This window comes from Drosophila santomea, chromosome 3L (genome assembly GCF_016746245.2).
Source record: "Drosophila santomea strain STO CAGO 1482 chromosome 3L, Prin_Dsan_1.1, whole genome shotgun sequence".
Lineage (NCBI taxonomy): Eukaryota > Metazoa > Arthropoda > Insecta > Diptera > Drosophilidae > Drosophila > Drosophila santomea.
The window spans coordinates 2,464,559-2,477,550 of record NC_053018.2 but is presented as its reverse complement, the minus strand read 5'-3'; the positions used below and the strand labels follow the sequence as shown (position 1 = coordinate 2,477,550).

Here is a 12,992-nt window from a genome sequence, read left to right as displayed (position 1 = left end):
TTCTATAGATGAAATTCACTTTAGCACGGAACCGGTTTTATTTTCGCAAGTCATTTTTGTCACTTATCAATTATTTGCGATATGCGAATAAACCAATTACGCAGAGCATCCAAATAAGCAGCGAAGAAGATATGTACAAATGATATTTAAAATATCAGGTTGGGTTGGCATGTTCAGGATTAAAGTGTATCAGTCATTATAAACCAAAGCTTAGGGAGCTCTTAGAATTTTGTATTGCTCTTTAATGAACTCGGTACTAACTTCTTATCATGGATTTATTATCATCGAGAGATAGATAGTACGCATAAGGCTATGCAGTATTAAATAATTCTTGACAATTTGCGTGCACAAAAGGAAACTACTTTATAATGGTTGGAAAGCACATTTAACTTAATATTGATTGGACTCCTATTACAAAGTCTATATAACTAACAAACATTTACCTGAACAATGCATTTTACTTGAAATGATTTTTGATAATCAGTAGAAATGTACAGAAATAAAAAAGAAACCGAAAATAATAAATAAAAATAGATTAATAGTTATATTTAATATGAACTGTGTGATAAAGACTCGCGTGCCCAATAGGGGGCCATAAATATAAGATAGCGAGGTGACCAAGTGAATAGATAAGCATGAATTTCACACAATCTCAATTGAAATTATTTTTATTAACAATTTCCTGGGACATAAAATTAATTTTATTCGTTAGATTTTGCCCGCGAATAGTTAAATGATGGAACAAATTTAGTTCAAGTATTAAGTAAAATACTATTAAAAACTGGAATTGAAGTGAACCGAAGCTGATATACCCTATTAGATATACGATACAAATAGGCTCAATGCATTTGTTAAAATGTAAGTTTTTATTCAAAAAATCTTGCAAATATTTCGTTACAATTAAATTATTTTGATTTCGCATAAACCATATGAAACCGTTTGAGTTTCATTTTGATTATCTGCAAATTCCACTAATGGTGGTATACATTTCCTTTGCGTATTGCAATAAAACCTATGTGATTTGAAATCTACAAATGTTAAATGGTCAGGCAAACATGAATACAATTTGAGCATGAACTTTAAATAAGATGGGAATTGCACACGATTAAAGTATTTCAGTTGTAGGTGAGTTTATTCGATTCGATTTTATCTGATCTGACCTGATAGATGTGAATATTACGAGGATGCCTGGTCTGACTGTGTCTGTAGTTTCTATGCTTTGGCCAGTTTGGAACCGCCATTCAGTTACTATTGAGTTGAGCTTGAGCTTGAGCTATGGTTAGTTATGGTTAGCTGTAGATTCATCTGAGTTCGATTGAGCTGAGTGATTGAGTGTAGTTCGGTGTCTTTTAAGTGGCCTCTTTAGTTGCGGAGTACGAGTGGTTTTTCATATTAAAATCTGCCTTCTATGGACGTAGTGACTTAGTGTCTATCAAAATAAATGGCGTTAAATTACAGATAATGGTATATCAAAGTAGCAGTCGTATAACTCGTTCAGGTGGTCGTCTACACGTATCTTAACTTGAATTTTGCCTCCACACACGCGCTATGCATCCGAGATTTGTTAAGCGATTTATTCCATTTGAAGCCCAGCGCTCTAAGGCTTCAAATAAATGAACCGTCAGTGTTCCTCCGGCGGTGTTCGAAATTCTGAGATCCAGTCGGTAACACGCAGCCGGAAGAACTCCGTTTTGGTTAGGATCCAATCGCGATATTGATGTGGTATGTACTCCACCAGCTTGTCGGCGATGTCCGGATTCTTGAACATGATCATGTAAATAATTAACAAGTTGATGATGAAAAGAACCAGAAAGGTGACCAGCGATGATAGTGCAGCTCTCGACAGTAGATTCAACCAGGAGTCGCCCTTCGAGTTCTTTTTCTTTTGATTGTTCTTTTGAAATGATTTCGATCCCAATGCTGTTGCTGTTCCTCCTGATCCTGCTACATTCACTGGTTTGATTGTCAGCTCATTGTCTCCCCCACCGGCAAGTTTTTTGGCTTTAGCTTTCTTATTATTGGGTTTTGTTGACTTCTTTCCGCCGGCTGCACCGCCATTCGTTGGGACGGCATTGGCACTGGAATCCCCGGCTCCGGCCATTTTCTGGCTCTCTTGGGCGGCCAAACGTTCGCGTTCAATGAATTCCGGCTTGTAGTTGGCGCAGATGCTGACCTGGAAAATGGAAAAATTAAAAAAAAAACGGAGAAAAGTTGGATGGTGCCCAAAGCTGTGTCACTCGAGGGCCACTCAAGTGGAGGGCCACTTACTGTGTTCTTGGCCGCCTGCTGGCAGTCCTTTTGCGTGGAGCAGCAACCCACAATCTTCTCCCAGGCGGGCGTCAGTGGATTCCCCTTCAGATCCAAGTACCGCAAACGACGCAGCTGACCGAAGCTAATGGGCAGGTGCTCCAAGCAATTGTTGTACAAGTCCAAGTGGCGCAACTGCTCCAGCTGGCCAAAGTCCTCGGGCAGGAATTTGATTTGATTCTTGCTTAGATCCAGCCGCACCAAGCGTGTGAGAATAGAAAAGTTTTTCTAAGGCAATAGGAGAGCCCGAAAAAGGCATTTAGGCATTTAGTACGTTTGTGCTCCGGGTGACTAGATGTAGTGCGACTACTTACTCCCAGGCTGGCCAGGCGATTGCTGGAGAGATCCAAAACGGTAACGCGCTTGAACGAAGCCTGCAAAGCACAAGGACAAACTAAACTCAGAACCAGTGGCAAAACATGACCGAAAAATGAAACCCCCGAAATATGTAAGTGCCTCGAAAGTCCCTTTCTTTTAATTTGTACCCCTTAAATGTTGAGAAAATTGCGGGGTATGCTGTTGATCGACAAATTCCCGAGATGGTAAGTTTCTATACTTTTGAAAATGTTACGGAAAAATCTTAAATAAATTCTGATACTTAATTCTGGTGAGCTTTTCCGATAAAGGTAATAATTAACATATATAAAGATGAAATCAAGTACCGCCTCATGAAACCAAAGGCAGTGAAATCGTTATAATTATTAATAGTATAATAATAATGGAATATAATAATTGGTAGTCGGTATCCAGTAGTCGGGTCACTCTACTCTAGCTACCATACTTGTTTTTCCTTTTTTTTTTTTTGGCAAACTTCTGAGTTTTTGAGGGGTGGCAAAGACCAAAAATCAACCCCCTCGAGCGAATTCAACTGCATTTGCAACCACACAAGGGTTAAGAGGGGGGGTTGTGCGGAAGCCGACGTCAGCGTTAATTGCAAGCCAGCCGGCAAAGCAACAACAACTAGGTGGGGTGGTGGGTTTCTCCATGCCAAACAGCACCCCCACCACCCGGCACTTGTGCAAGCGAGACAGACAGTGACTAGACATACGCCAGACAACAAACGTGGCCCCAAGAGGAAGCGAGGGGGATGTTGGCTGATGGGCAATGGGAGATGGTGCAGATAGAGACACCAAGAAACGGTGCTAATTACTTGTATTTCCAGCTTGTACTTACGATCTCGCGCACCGGTATTTCGCTTAGTTCCGAGAGACTCAAGTCGCAGGACTCGTCCACCACCCGCTCCTTGACGTTCACCTTCACCTTCGCCTTGTCACCGGGTTTCGGCATTTCGGCGACACTTGCTTATCCACTATTTATCCGCGATTTACTTCCGGCTGCTGTTTGTACTCGGCACTTGGAGTTTGTGTTTACCCGAATCTCGAGTGATTTTCAAACGTCCGTTTTGTGAGAATGGCAGGTTGCTGGCAAAGCACACGAAAGCTCGATAAATAACGATTACAACATCGATAACAGCAGGATTTCGTTAGATTACTGTTCCGGGCACACTGATTACCATTCAAGTTTGTTTACGTTGATATTACAAAATATTTATTTATTAAGTGTTAAAAACTGTTTTGCAGGAGCAACGGACAGCAATTTTTGGACTGTTTTACTGTATTTCTCGAATTCAGTACAATACGAAAACTTATACATGACTTATTTGTATGCACAAACTTGATTAATGTTAATGGGTTGGTTTGTAACAGTAATGTTTTCTGAATGTGATATCAATTATTAATGGATTTTATGATAGCTTAATACACTAAATGCCCTTCTTCTTTCTATGCTATGTACAATCTTATATATTTAATGTAAACTAGAAAAATCAACCATTTGTAAAATTTGTTTCTGTTAAAGACCTTTGCCTCAGTTTAGCCAATTCTTCGCGCTTCAATTCAATTTCCATTTCAATTAACTGGTTTTTTATTCGAGCCGTTTGTAGTTCTATTAGTTCCCTCTCCACTTCATATTTGTGCTTCTCAGCGGCTCTTACATTCTGATCTTTATAATATTGCTGCTGTAACCTAAACAATTCCACCTGCTCCTCCTCAACGCGAGTTGATGTTTTGACCATCGGCTGTTCAGGGGAGCTGCAAGTTTCCAATATTCTCCTCTTCCATCTTTGGGAATAATCCACGGATTCGATTTCCTCGATATCATCAATGTTTTCCTTAAAAAACTTCAAATCTTACTAACAAGAAGTTAAGAAAAGACTTTTACATACTTGCAGTAATTGGGAGTTATCTGAGTTTTGTAAGCTGATTGAAGAATTTTCTTCTTTGGCTGCACTCAGTAATTGGGAATTTCCTGGAATCAAAAGTAGGCGCATCTTTAATATGAATAAAAACCAAAACTTCGAAGGTTAACTAAGATCGTGGACCGCAACCACTATTTTTGCAATACCTCCTTCCATTGTTTAACACGGCATGTTTCAGGAACATAACCCTTTTGTTAAGTGCCCTATACACATGAACACCACTCAACTTACCGTCACTATCAAACTGGTTTTCCAGTGGACTGCCGGTGATTCCTGTGTGATCGGCATTGTCCTGCGACGTCGTAGAACTCTGGTACCAGGAACTAACAGCGGAATGGTGCTCTGCCTGCCTTTTAAAATGCTTAACTCCTCTGTACTTATTCCGCAAGTTTTTTTTCATATTATCGTACTTTTCGCGAAGTGCAGCGCACGATCTATCCGTTCCCGTTTGTGCCTGAAATTCCATGGTCAGCCGCTCCCACGTTTCGGCCTTTCGTCGCCAAGTAGCGGCATCCTTCGTCTTGTCCTGCAGAATATCCTTGTTCAGAAGCACGAGATCGAGCAGAGCATGTTCTTCTTGCTCGGTGAAGTTCTTTCCTCGAGTTCTTTTTGAAAACATTTTCACAGAAAACAACAAATAAACGTAAACACGCTGCAGCTGATCAGCCGCTTATCGATACCCTCGAATTGCATCCCTAACCGAAAAATCGGTATCGAAAAATTTAAACTCAACGTGCGCTTACTTTTAACTGCAGTTCAATCCAATATTTTTATACTGATTTGTATTTATCGTATGTAGTTCGATAACATCTTTAACCCCCCCATTAAAAATACATATGCGCATTGAAACACATTTAACTTTAGGTAATTTTACATTTATTTGTGTAAAACAAACAGATTTTTATCAAAAGTCTGCGCCTTGTATTTCTTTTGGCCGCAGCTGGCTACTGCTGCTTAGTCCTCCTCCTCTTCAGCAGCTCCACCGCCACCGCCCTGGTTCTTCTTCAGGTTCTTCCTCTTGACGCGACCGGGACGGCCGCCGCCGAAGGGCGACTTCAGGGAGAAGTCGATGTGCTTCTGGGAGTCCAGGCGCACGACGAACGACGGGATGTTGACCACCTGCTTGCGGACACTGTGAAAACATGAAAGAATAGCATACTCGGATTAGTTAAGCCCTGCTCAAAGATAACCATCGAGTGGTTGCGGCTGTATTATGGTTCAACAAAAAAACGTTCAGTGCAACTTACGCTAGGCGGGCATTTTGCAATTTCGATTGGAGTGAACAGAGTCACATGTGCAATCAAAGACGTTGAGAGCCGGTACAAGCATTGAAGCCTGTTCGACTCCCAAGTGGTCTTACTGAACAAAACATATTTATGTCTGAGAGAGCCTGGCGACGCTGTCGTCGCTTGTCCAAGCGATATTTACCGAATGTGACGCTGGCGGATCAGGACGCGGGCGTGATGGATGGACTTGGCAAGTCCCAGCTTGAACACCTGCGTCTGCAGACGACGCTCCAAGAAGTCCTCAATCTTCAGACCCAGCACGTAATCGAGCTTCATGCGGGACTCGTCCAGGACACCGATACGGACCAGACGACGCAGCAGGGCATTACCTGTGGGTAAAATGGGTACACAATTAATAAATCTTCCAAAAAGCCATAGAAGGATCTGGCAGAGAATCGCCTTCAGTGTGTATTTGTTAACGTCAAGGTTTTTTTTCAGACAAGAAGTGTCAGAATATTTTTTTTAATACAGTTCATCAGGTCGGGGCAATTATTACATTAATCAGTCGAACTTCCTTATTCACTTCCAGCCTAGACATTTAAACATACAATGAAATAGATTGAATCTTAGAAACAGTTTTACACGTGGTTTGCTAAGACAGACATATTCAAATGATTGCACAGCTATTGTTCTCGCGTATTAGAACCGGCAATTATCATTGTTTTGAAGTGGCCCACAAGTCGGAAACCAAGAGGGTGCTGGTTGAGGAAGTTCGACAGTACGGGTCTGCAAGGTACTCACCCTGGAACAGACGCTTCTCGTCCTTCTCGTCGAGGGTCAGCAGCTCACGGGCGGCCTTACGGATCTTGGCCAGGGCGTACTTGACGCGCCACACCTCGCGCTTGTTGCGCAGACCATACTCGCCGATGATCTTCAACTCCTGGTCCAGACGCGCCTTTTCATAGGGGCGACGGGGAGTCACGTAGGTCTTCGAGAAGACCGAGGGTATGCGGCCGTTCACCATGTTTCCGACAATTCAACCGAGCACTGTAATGCAAAAGTTAGGTTAAGTTCGGTAATCTCTGCGTATCTACACCATCTGGATTCCATTTCACTAAAACTTTGAAATATTCATCATGGCAAAAGTCGATTCACCCTTAAGCAGACCAATTTGTTCATTCTATTGCATATTACCATGGTTTTTTAAAGTTTTTGCGGAGCTCCCATTTTGTACTTACGGTTTTGCTCACGTTTGGAAAAAGAAAGAGAGCAGCCCGAAGTATGACCAGAGTGTCTAAGCTAAATACACCATCATACCACGGAAAACAAACGGTCACTCTTTTGTCAATTACTATCGCTTGTTTATTATGCCAACGATAGTTGGCATTTCGAATGTAATTATACTCTTATAATAAATTTTATTATCTGCCACTTTCGGTCTTTTGTTAGACTTACTTTACGTTGGCCAACATTTCATAGATTGTTCTAGATTTTTGCTTCTTTTTTTCAGCTTGATGTTAAAAGTAGCATTCTGGCTTACATCCGGTAGATAACAGAAAACAGGGCTGTTATCTAGCAGACCGAGGCATCGTAAAAAGGGGGTTTACCAGAATTAGCCAGTTGAGTTTTAAAGCTTGCCGACGAAGGTTTAGTGAATTTCAATTGTGAAATTGAATTGAATTTGTCTATTTTTTCAGTGAAATCTTTTGCTTGAAAGGAGAAGAAATCGTCTAACCATGAGTTTTAATAACGAAATTAAAAACATTTTAAATGACCTGCAAATTTCCGACGATGATCGCTCTAGTTATGCTAACGACGCTATTGCAATTCAAAACTATGTGATCGATAGGTTGAAATCTGAAGACCAAACTTTTCGCAGTGCTTATGACGGCCTTAGTCTGGGTGGTATGTTCACATCTTAGCAAAAACGAAATAAGTTTTTTATTAAGATTTTATCTATTTCTTAACAGGAAGTTACTTGGATGGCGTCAAGTTGTCGACTCCTGATGAATTTTATTTGCATATGAAGCTCAAGTTCCCATTCCATGTCGTCCCAAAAAGAAACGAAAACGCCTTTGTTCTTCTGTATGCACATGGAGGCAGAAATTCGCGCTTGGTATCCCATGATGGGTATATTTACCGCGCGGATCTTCAGGGCTGGCTGCGTGGTATCTTTCAAAAGGTGTTTAATTCATCTTTGCGCCTAACTTGTTCTGGACGTACCTATACTACAAAGTATACAGCAGAAGGATATGGCTGTGCCCATTCTATTGAGGCCAAATGCGAAGATCGCACCATATCTTTCGATCTGGTGCCGGCATTCGAGTTCCATGGGTCTCAGTGGCCGTTGAACGAACCGCCGGTTCCCAGTCAGGTGCGTAGAGATTATTCGTGGTTCGCCATTCCGCAAAAGAAATCGGGAAGCAACGATGATCGCACCTTCATGGTGTGCGCACCGCACTGGGAACGCGAAGTGATGAAGGGCTCTTACAATCTTAAGAATGTTTTGCGCCTCATGAAGGGATTACGTGATGCCAACGATTTGCCGCACTTGTCCAGTTACATGCTTAAATCCGTTCTCCTCCAGCGACTTTCAAATGTCAACTGGCAAAGGGACGAGGCTTCTCTTTTGGTGGAGATGTGGGAGCGATTGGTAAATCACCTTCGGTGTGGCACATTGCCCTTTTTCTTAGCAAATGGGCACAATATATTCGTTCGTCTGGATAGCTCAGATCTTGACACCTGTAAAGCTAATGCTATTGAAATTCTTAGAAAACTACAAATCTGCTACAGAAATGACAACGGTAATGCATTGCGCCAGCTCTTCAAATAATAATCAATTTTGCGCCTTGTAATGGTGAAATGTTTTGTATTTCTGAATAATAAAGCCATAAACATATAAATATTTATTAGCCTTGCTGCTTTGGGGTTTGCGGGAGAGTTTCTGTACGAAACAGGGCGACTAAAGCTGATTTTTGATTTTCGTCGCTTCTTGAATTTTGCTTATGCATTGACTGCGACTTTTGATTTTCTCAGAAGCGAAAGCAAACTTATATGATTCACTTATATGAAATCACATGATTAAATATTGTATTTTATTGCAGCAGGGATTAAATTTTGTTTGATAACAATTTTTCACAGTGGCGCCTTTTGTAAAGATGTGGATGCATTTGGTACATTCTTCGTCAAATGTATATTACATTTAATGTAATTTTAGTGTATATTTTACAATGCTGTGTCAAATATTTAATACTTTTAGAATGTAGTTACAATGTAGGAAATACAGTATCCCTGTTTAGGATGGAGCAAAATAAACAGTTATTCAACAGTTATTCAGTATACTTATTAACTCGAGTAGCATAGACTTTCACGTCTGTCCTCCATTTTTTCATCATGGATGCTCGCAAGTGGAACATATAAACACCATTTGGAATTGGAATCTCCTTTATTGTGTTTTCATCAACAGGAAAGCCATTGAAACTTATATTTTGCTATAGATTATACCATCAATGACAACATTTGATAATCACCCCATTGGATCTCACCTGAAGCGGACATGTAGCATTCACATTTGAGATTTTCAAGAGTGGAGTCATTAGAAATCCGAAAAATCCACTGGCCAAATACTGCCGACTAAAAAGACAGTAGTCCAAAGTCTCATTCAGGAACTGAAATCGACGATTTTTAGCTATTTTAAAAATTCCCAGGTTTAGCTAGAAAATACTTATTTATTTATTTTTCATAATATTTATTTAACAACTTACAACGATATCATCAATTGGATTTTCATAGAGAAACACCTCGCTAACATAGAGAGCAGCTCGACCATTTTCCCTGTGAACCACTTTACAAGTTTTAAAGTACGTAAAAGATGGATCCAGAGATCGGCACTCCATCTTGCTGATTTTGAAAACCTTCCCCTGGCTCCAATCCAATATGACAAGTAGTGGGAGCACTAAACTTAATAGCGGTTCTTTCATGTTACCTCATCGATGAAAATTGTTACACTGTTCGCGTATTGTATGATTTAACGGCTGGTTTGCTTTGATTGATTAATATTGATTTTCCCGATCACAAATATACTTCATTTTAAACTGTTTTGGTGATTATTTTAACAATCCTATTATTAATCACGCACACCGAACACGTTGACTTGCATTCGCCAGACACCAAAAGCACCAACAGATACTACAAGCTTGTACTCGCCATCAGGTAAGAAGGCGAGCAGGTCCTCCACCGTCTTATCGTTGAAAGTCATTTTCTTCACATAGATATCCTTCTCCTGTTGGCATAGAAAAGGCGATACAATTGTTATTGTTAATTGTTATTTGGTGTAAAGATATATTTATGTACATACGGTATATGGACACGAGTGATTGGCATTGGTGGCTGCCATTAGGGAATCGTGAAACATATAGAAAATCGGATATTGTTGTGGTCTGCGCATGTAATAGCAAAAGTCGATGGTGTGGTTTACCCAGAACAACCTGTACATATTTGATTTTCGAAATATACATAGGTTGAACTCAACTTTATTGATGGGTTGGCTGTATTTAATCGCCAGGTGAAAATTAATTCCCACAACATTTCGACGCACCATCTTCAGGAAGCATTCCTTGACCTCCGCAAACTCCGGATCCAGACTTGTGCACTTAACGTTGGTGAATCGAAAATGACCTCCTAGTGTGCTAGGAAACAGTATCATAGTTAGAAACACGTTAGTAATAACCAAAAACTTCATGTTGAGTGTTGCGCTTTTGGTGACAATTTAATGTTATTTTGAAAAGTTAATTAATCGCCATTATAACTAAATTAAGCTGGCCGAGCAATTTGTCGTAACCGAAGATTCCAAGTTGAATGAGTTTTAACAGTGAGCGATGAAAGTATTTCCCAATTACTTTATTATATTTTTTTATGTTTTTTTATCAGTAATTTTCGCAAAAATGTTTTGATATTTTTAAATTTTTTTATTAGTCTTAAAAATTTCAATACTGTTTTAGCTGTTAAAGGAACATTTGTTTTTTATTCATTTACGATTTTATTAAGTGGATAAACAGGCCAATACTTTCCGGAAAATGAATAGTGTAAAAGTGATTTTGAATAACCTTTAAACTTTGAGTCAGTCCTTTCTTTTTGCGTAAATCTTGATGGATGTTCGATACTCCTTGTCTAATGCGACTTTCAATCTAATCATGTATTCACCATTTGGTATTGGCAGATCTTTCAAGTCGTTCTCCTTGTACATAAACTCATTTATAATCACATCGTGCTGTTAATAACAAATATATTTATTCCAAATTACCAATTACTTTTCATATTTTATTTGTTTTACTTGTTTTGTTTGATACTTACATTATACGGACAGGTGTGATTTATGTTGGATGCTTGTATAAATACTTTATGCATCATGTATATCAATGGATGCGCTTGGGGATTCCGCATATAGTAACAAAAATCCAGGGTCTGGTTAAAGAGAAATGGTCGATATCCGTTTGATTTCTTGTACAATGACACATTTATGTCCACCTTGTTGATTGGCACTTTGAATACTTTCCAAACCATATAGAAGGCAGTCACGCCCCGTCGAATGAACTTCATCTCGCAGCGGCTAAAATTCGTAATCGTGGTGTCCAAGGACTCGCAAATCACATTTTGCAAGTGAAAATCTCCTGCAACTAATATTGACCACAATAAAGTCCAAAAAATTCCAATGACAAGACCGCTCGACATGCCCAGCAATTTTCAATTGAGGTAAAACTCTATCGGCATTGCGCACCAATTATTAAACAATTTTAAAAATTATTCAATTGAAAAAATCGAAGCACTTAAATATCAATCTGGTTTTTAATAATGCTTAATAGAATATACTACGATATTTTTGTAGATCGAACAGGCCAAACAAGTATATTTTCGTATTTACAATTTAAATTTTTAAATTCTTTATGTATGTATTGTTATGCGTAGTTATTCCTATAGATGAATACCCTAAAGTATATTTTAAGAGAAAAATTGTTAGCAAAGCTATGTACCTAACTAAAAGATTTTTAAAACCACTTTCTTCGCATATTCTGTCTTTTCTTAGCTGGAATAGTTTGGACAACAATTTCCTTGGTTTACCGCACATGACAACTCCGCAGGACATGACCGGAAAAACTTTAGCAATAAAATGCACGTAAAATGGCACCGGAAAACGAGAAAGCTGCAAAACAATGTGCATTAGGTTGATATGTGCCACAGTAACAGAAGTCACGTGACCCCTGGTTTTTTGGTAAATTTCAGGGACCACAAACAAAGTTGCTAAACTGCTACTATTTTCCCATACTTGAAGCTGGAATGTGTGGTTGATTTGTTTAGTTGTCTTGGCCGGCAAAACGCTTTGTTGCACTCAACCACTGACCTTGTTAGCCGCCAGGTTAATCAGGTAAACTTTTAATTAGACAAATTATAACTTTGCCCCCGGGCATCGGTAAACTTTGACCGCCGCTCAAGTTTGTTATTCATAACGGAAGCGGATGCGGAAGTGGCAGCAAGGGTCGTGTCGCGATTACCTTCGCCTTAACTGCCTTAGCCTGAGTTATTTATTTTAATAAAGCCACAAGCGGCAGTACAAACTTTGGCCGTTTTCCGGCGGCATAGCAACTGCAACTGCTACTGCTGCCTCATTATTAATCATTATTGCCTCCGGCCGGGCAATTTGTCGTCATGATTACGGCCATGCCCAGATTCTCCGGAAGAAAAGTTGCCACTTAACTGCTCTTTTGTCCTTTGGACGGAGCAGTGATGCATTCGACTCGAATGGGTAACCATTTTGGCAATGTCTACGAGGCACACAGAAAACAATTTGTTTGCTTAAAATAAGTAACTTTCAATACCGTTCATTAATAGGGAAATTATTTTAAAAAATTAACTATATATTTCAACAAAATGTTTAAAAGTTATTAGATATTCGAAGAACATTTTAAGAATGCGCTTATTTCGGTACATGAACCCCAAGGCAAAGATTAGTTGCTTTGACAATTTGCCTGCTGATTGCTTGGACAATTGGCCTACAAGTTCGATGCTCGATGGCAGCAATTTGACTTGCGTGGGCTTAAGGGATTACAAGTGGGTCGGCTCATGTATCGAGTGAAAAATGGCCATGCCAATGGGTTTAAAACTGTTTCACATTCGGTCCATCCTGTGCAGATAGATACATTTGCTTG

At 39.7% G+C, this 12,992-nt stretch overlaps 7 protein-coding genes and 1 long non-coding RNA gene across 10 annotated transcripts; 2 read left to right on the top strand and 6 right to left on the bottom strand.

Annotated features, from left to right (window-relative positions):
- Positions 1 to 1,113: 1,113 nt before the first annotated feature.
- LOC120449081 (leucine-rich repeat-containing protein 59) lies at positions 1,114 to 3,735 on the bottom strand. The gene is made up of 4 exons (XM_039631385.2): positions 3,481 to 3,735; positions 2,622 to 2,681; positions 2,269 to 2,535; positions 1,114 to 2,173 (listed from the first exon to the last, which is right to left on the bottom strand). The coding sequence occupies exons 1-4, from the start codon at positions 3,592 to 3,594 to the stop codon at positions 1,622 to 1,624; spliced, it is 993 nt and encodes a 330-aa protein (XP_039487319.1). The 5' UTR covers positions 3,595 to 3,735; the 3' UTR covers positions 1,114 to 1,621.
- Positions 3,687 to 4,139, top strand: LOC120449084. Its single transcript, XR_005616179.1, has 2 exons — positions 3,687 to 3,827; positions 3,888 to 4,139. It is a non-coding gene; the product is annotated as an uncharacterized LOC120449084 (long non-coding RNA).
- LOC120449082 lies at positions 4,132 to 5,235 on the bottom strand. Of its 3 annotated transcripts, XM_039631388.2 has the most exons (4): positions 4,975 to 5,235; positions 4,796 to 4,914; positions 4,532 to 4,614; positions 4,132 to 4,486 (listed from the first exon to the last, which is right to left on the bottom strand). In XM_039631388.2, the coding sequence occupies exons 1-4, from the start codon at positions 5,181 to 5,183 to the stop codon at positions 4,133 to 4,135; spliced, it is 765 nt and encodes a 254-aa protein (XP_039487322.1). In that variant the 5' UTR covers positions 5,184 to 5,235; the 3' UTR covers position 4,132. The 3 variants fall into 3 exon arrangements, with proteins under 3 accessions (XP_039487322.1, XP_039487320.1, XP_039487321.1); XM_039631386.2 differs by having other exon boundaries at positions 4,796 to 5,233; XM_039631387.2 differs by having other exon boundaries at positions 4,132 to 4,477; positions 4,796 to 5,229.
- A 188-nt stretch (positions 5,236 to 5,423) lies between these two features.
- LOC120449518 (40S ribosomal protein S9) lies at positions 5,424 to 7,155 on the bottom strand. The gene is made up of 4 exons (XM_039632027.2): positions 7,029 to 7,155; positions 6,592 to 6,837; positions 5,993 to 6,179; positions 5,424 to 5,696 (listed from the first exon to the last, which is right to left on the bottom strand). The coding sequence occupies exons 2-4, from the start codon at positions 6,812 to 6,814 to the stop codon at positions 5,519 to 5,521; spliced, it is 588 nt and encodes a 195-aa protein (XP_039487961.1). The 5' UTR covers positions 6,815 to 6,837; positions 7,029 to 7,155; the 3' UTR covers positions 5,424 to 5,518.
- A 266-nt stretch (positions 7,156 to 7,421) lies between these two features.
- LOC120448390 lies at positions 7,422 to 8,677 on the top strand. Its single transcript, XM_039630378.1, has 2 exons — positions 7,422 to 7,695; positions 7,761 to 8,677. Exons 1-2 carry the CDS (start codon positions 7,527 to 7,529, stop codon positions 8,621 to 8,623), a joined length of 1,032 nt encoding a protein of 343 aa, XP_039486312.1. The 5' UTR covers positions 7,422 to 7,526; the 3' UTR covers positions 8,624 to 8,677.
- A 442-nt stretch (positions 8,678 to 9,119) lies between these two features.
- Positions 9,120 to 9,770, bottom strand: LOC120450085. The gene is made up of 3 exons (XM_039632878.1): positions 9,555 to 9,770; positions 9,336 to 9,503; positions 9,120 to 9,281 (listed from the first exon to the last, which is right to left on the bottom strand). The coding sequence occupies exons 1-3, from the start codon at positions 9,768 to 9,770 to the stop codon at positions 9,120 to 9,122; spliced, it is 546 nt and encodes a 181-aa protein (XP_039488812.1).
- Positions 9,771 to 9,916: 146 nt separating this feature from the next.
- On the bottom strand, positions 9,917 to 10,531 carry LOC120450201. The gene is made up of 2 exons (XM_039633069.1): positions 10,148 to 10,531; positions 9,917 to 10,072 (listed from the first exon to the last, which is right to left on the bottom strand). Exons 1-2 carry the CDS (start codon positions 10,529 to 10,531, stop codon positions 9,917 to 9,919), a joined length of 540 nt encoding a protein of 179 aa, XP_039489003.1.
- Positions 10,532 to 10,909: 378 nt separating this feature from the next.
- Positions 10,910 to 11,520, bottom strand: LOC120450014. Its single transcript, XM_039632737.1, has 2 exons — positions 11,143 to 11,520; positions 10,910 to 11,059 (listed from the first exon to the last, which is right to left on the bottom strand). Exons 1-2 carry the CDS (start codon positions 11,518 to 11,520, stop codon positions 10,910 to 10,912), a joined length of 528 nt encoding a protein of 175 aa, XP_039488671.1.
- Positions 11,521 to 12,992: the final 1,472 nt, after the last annotated feature.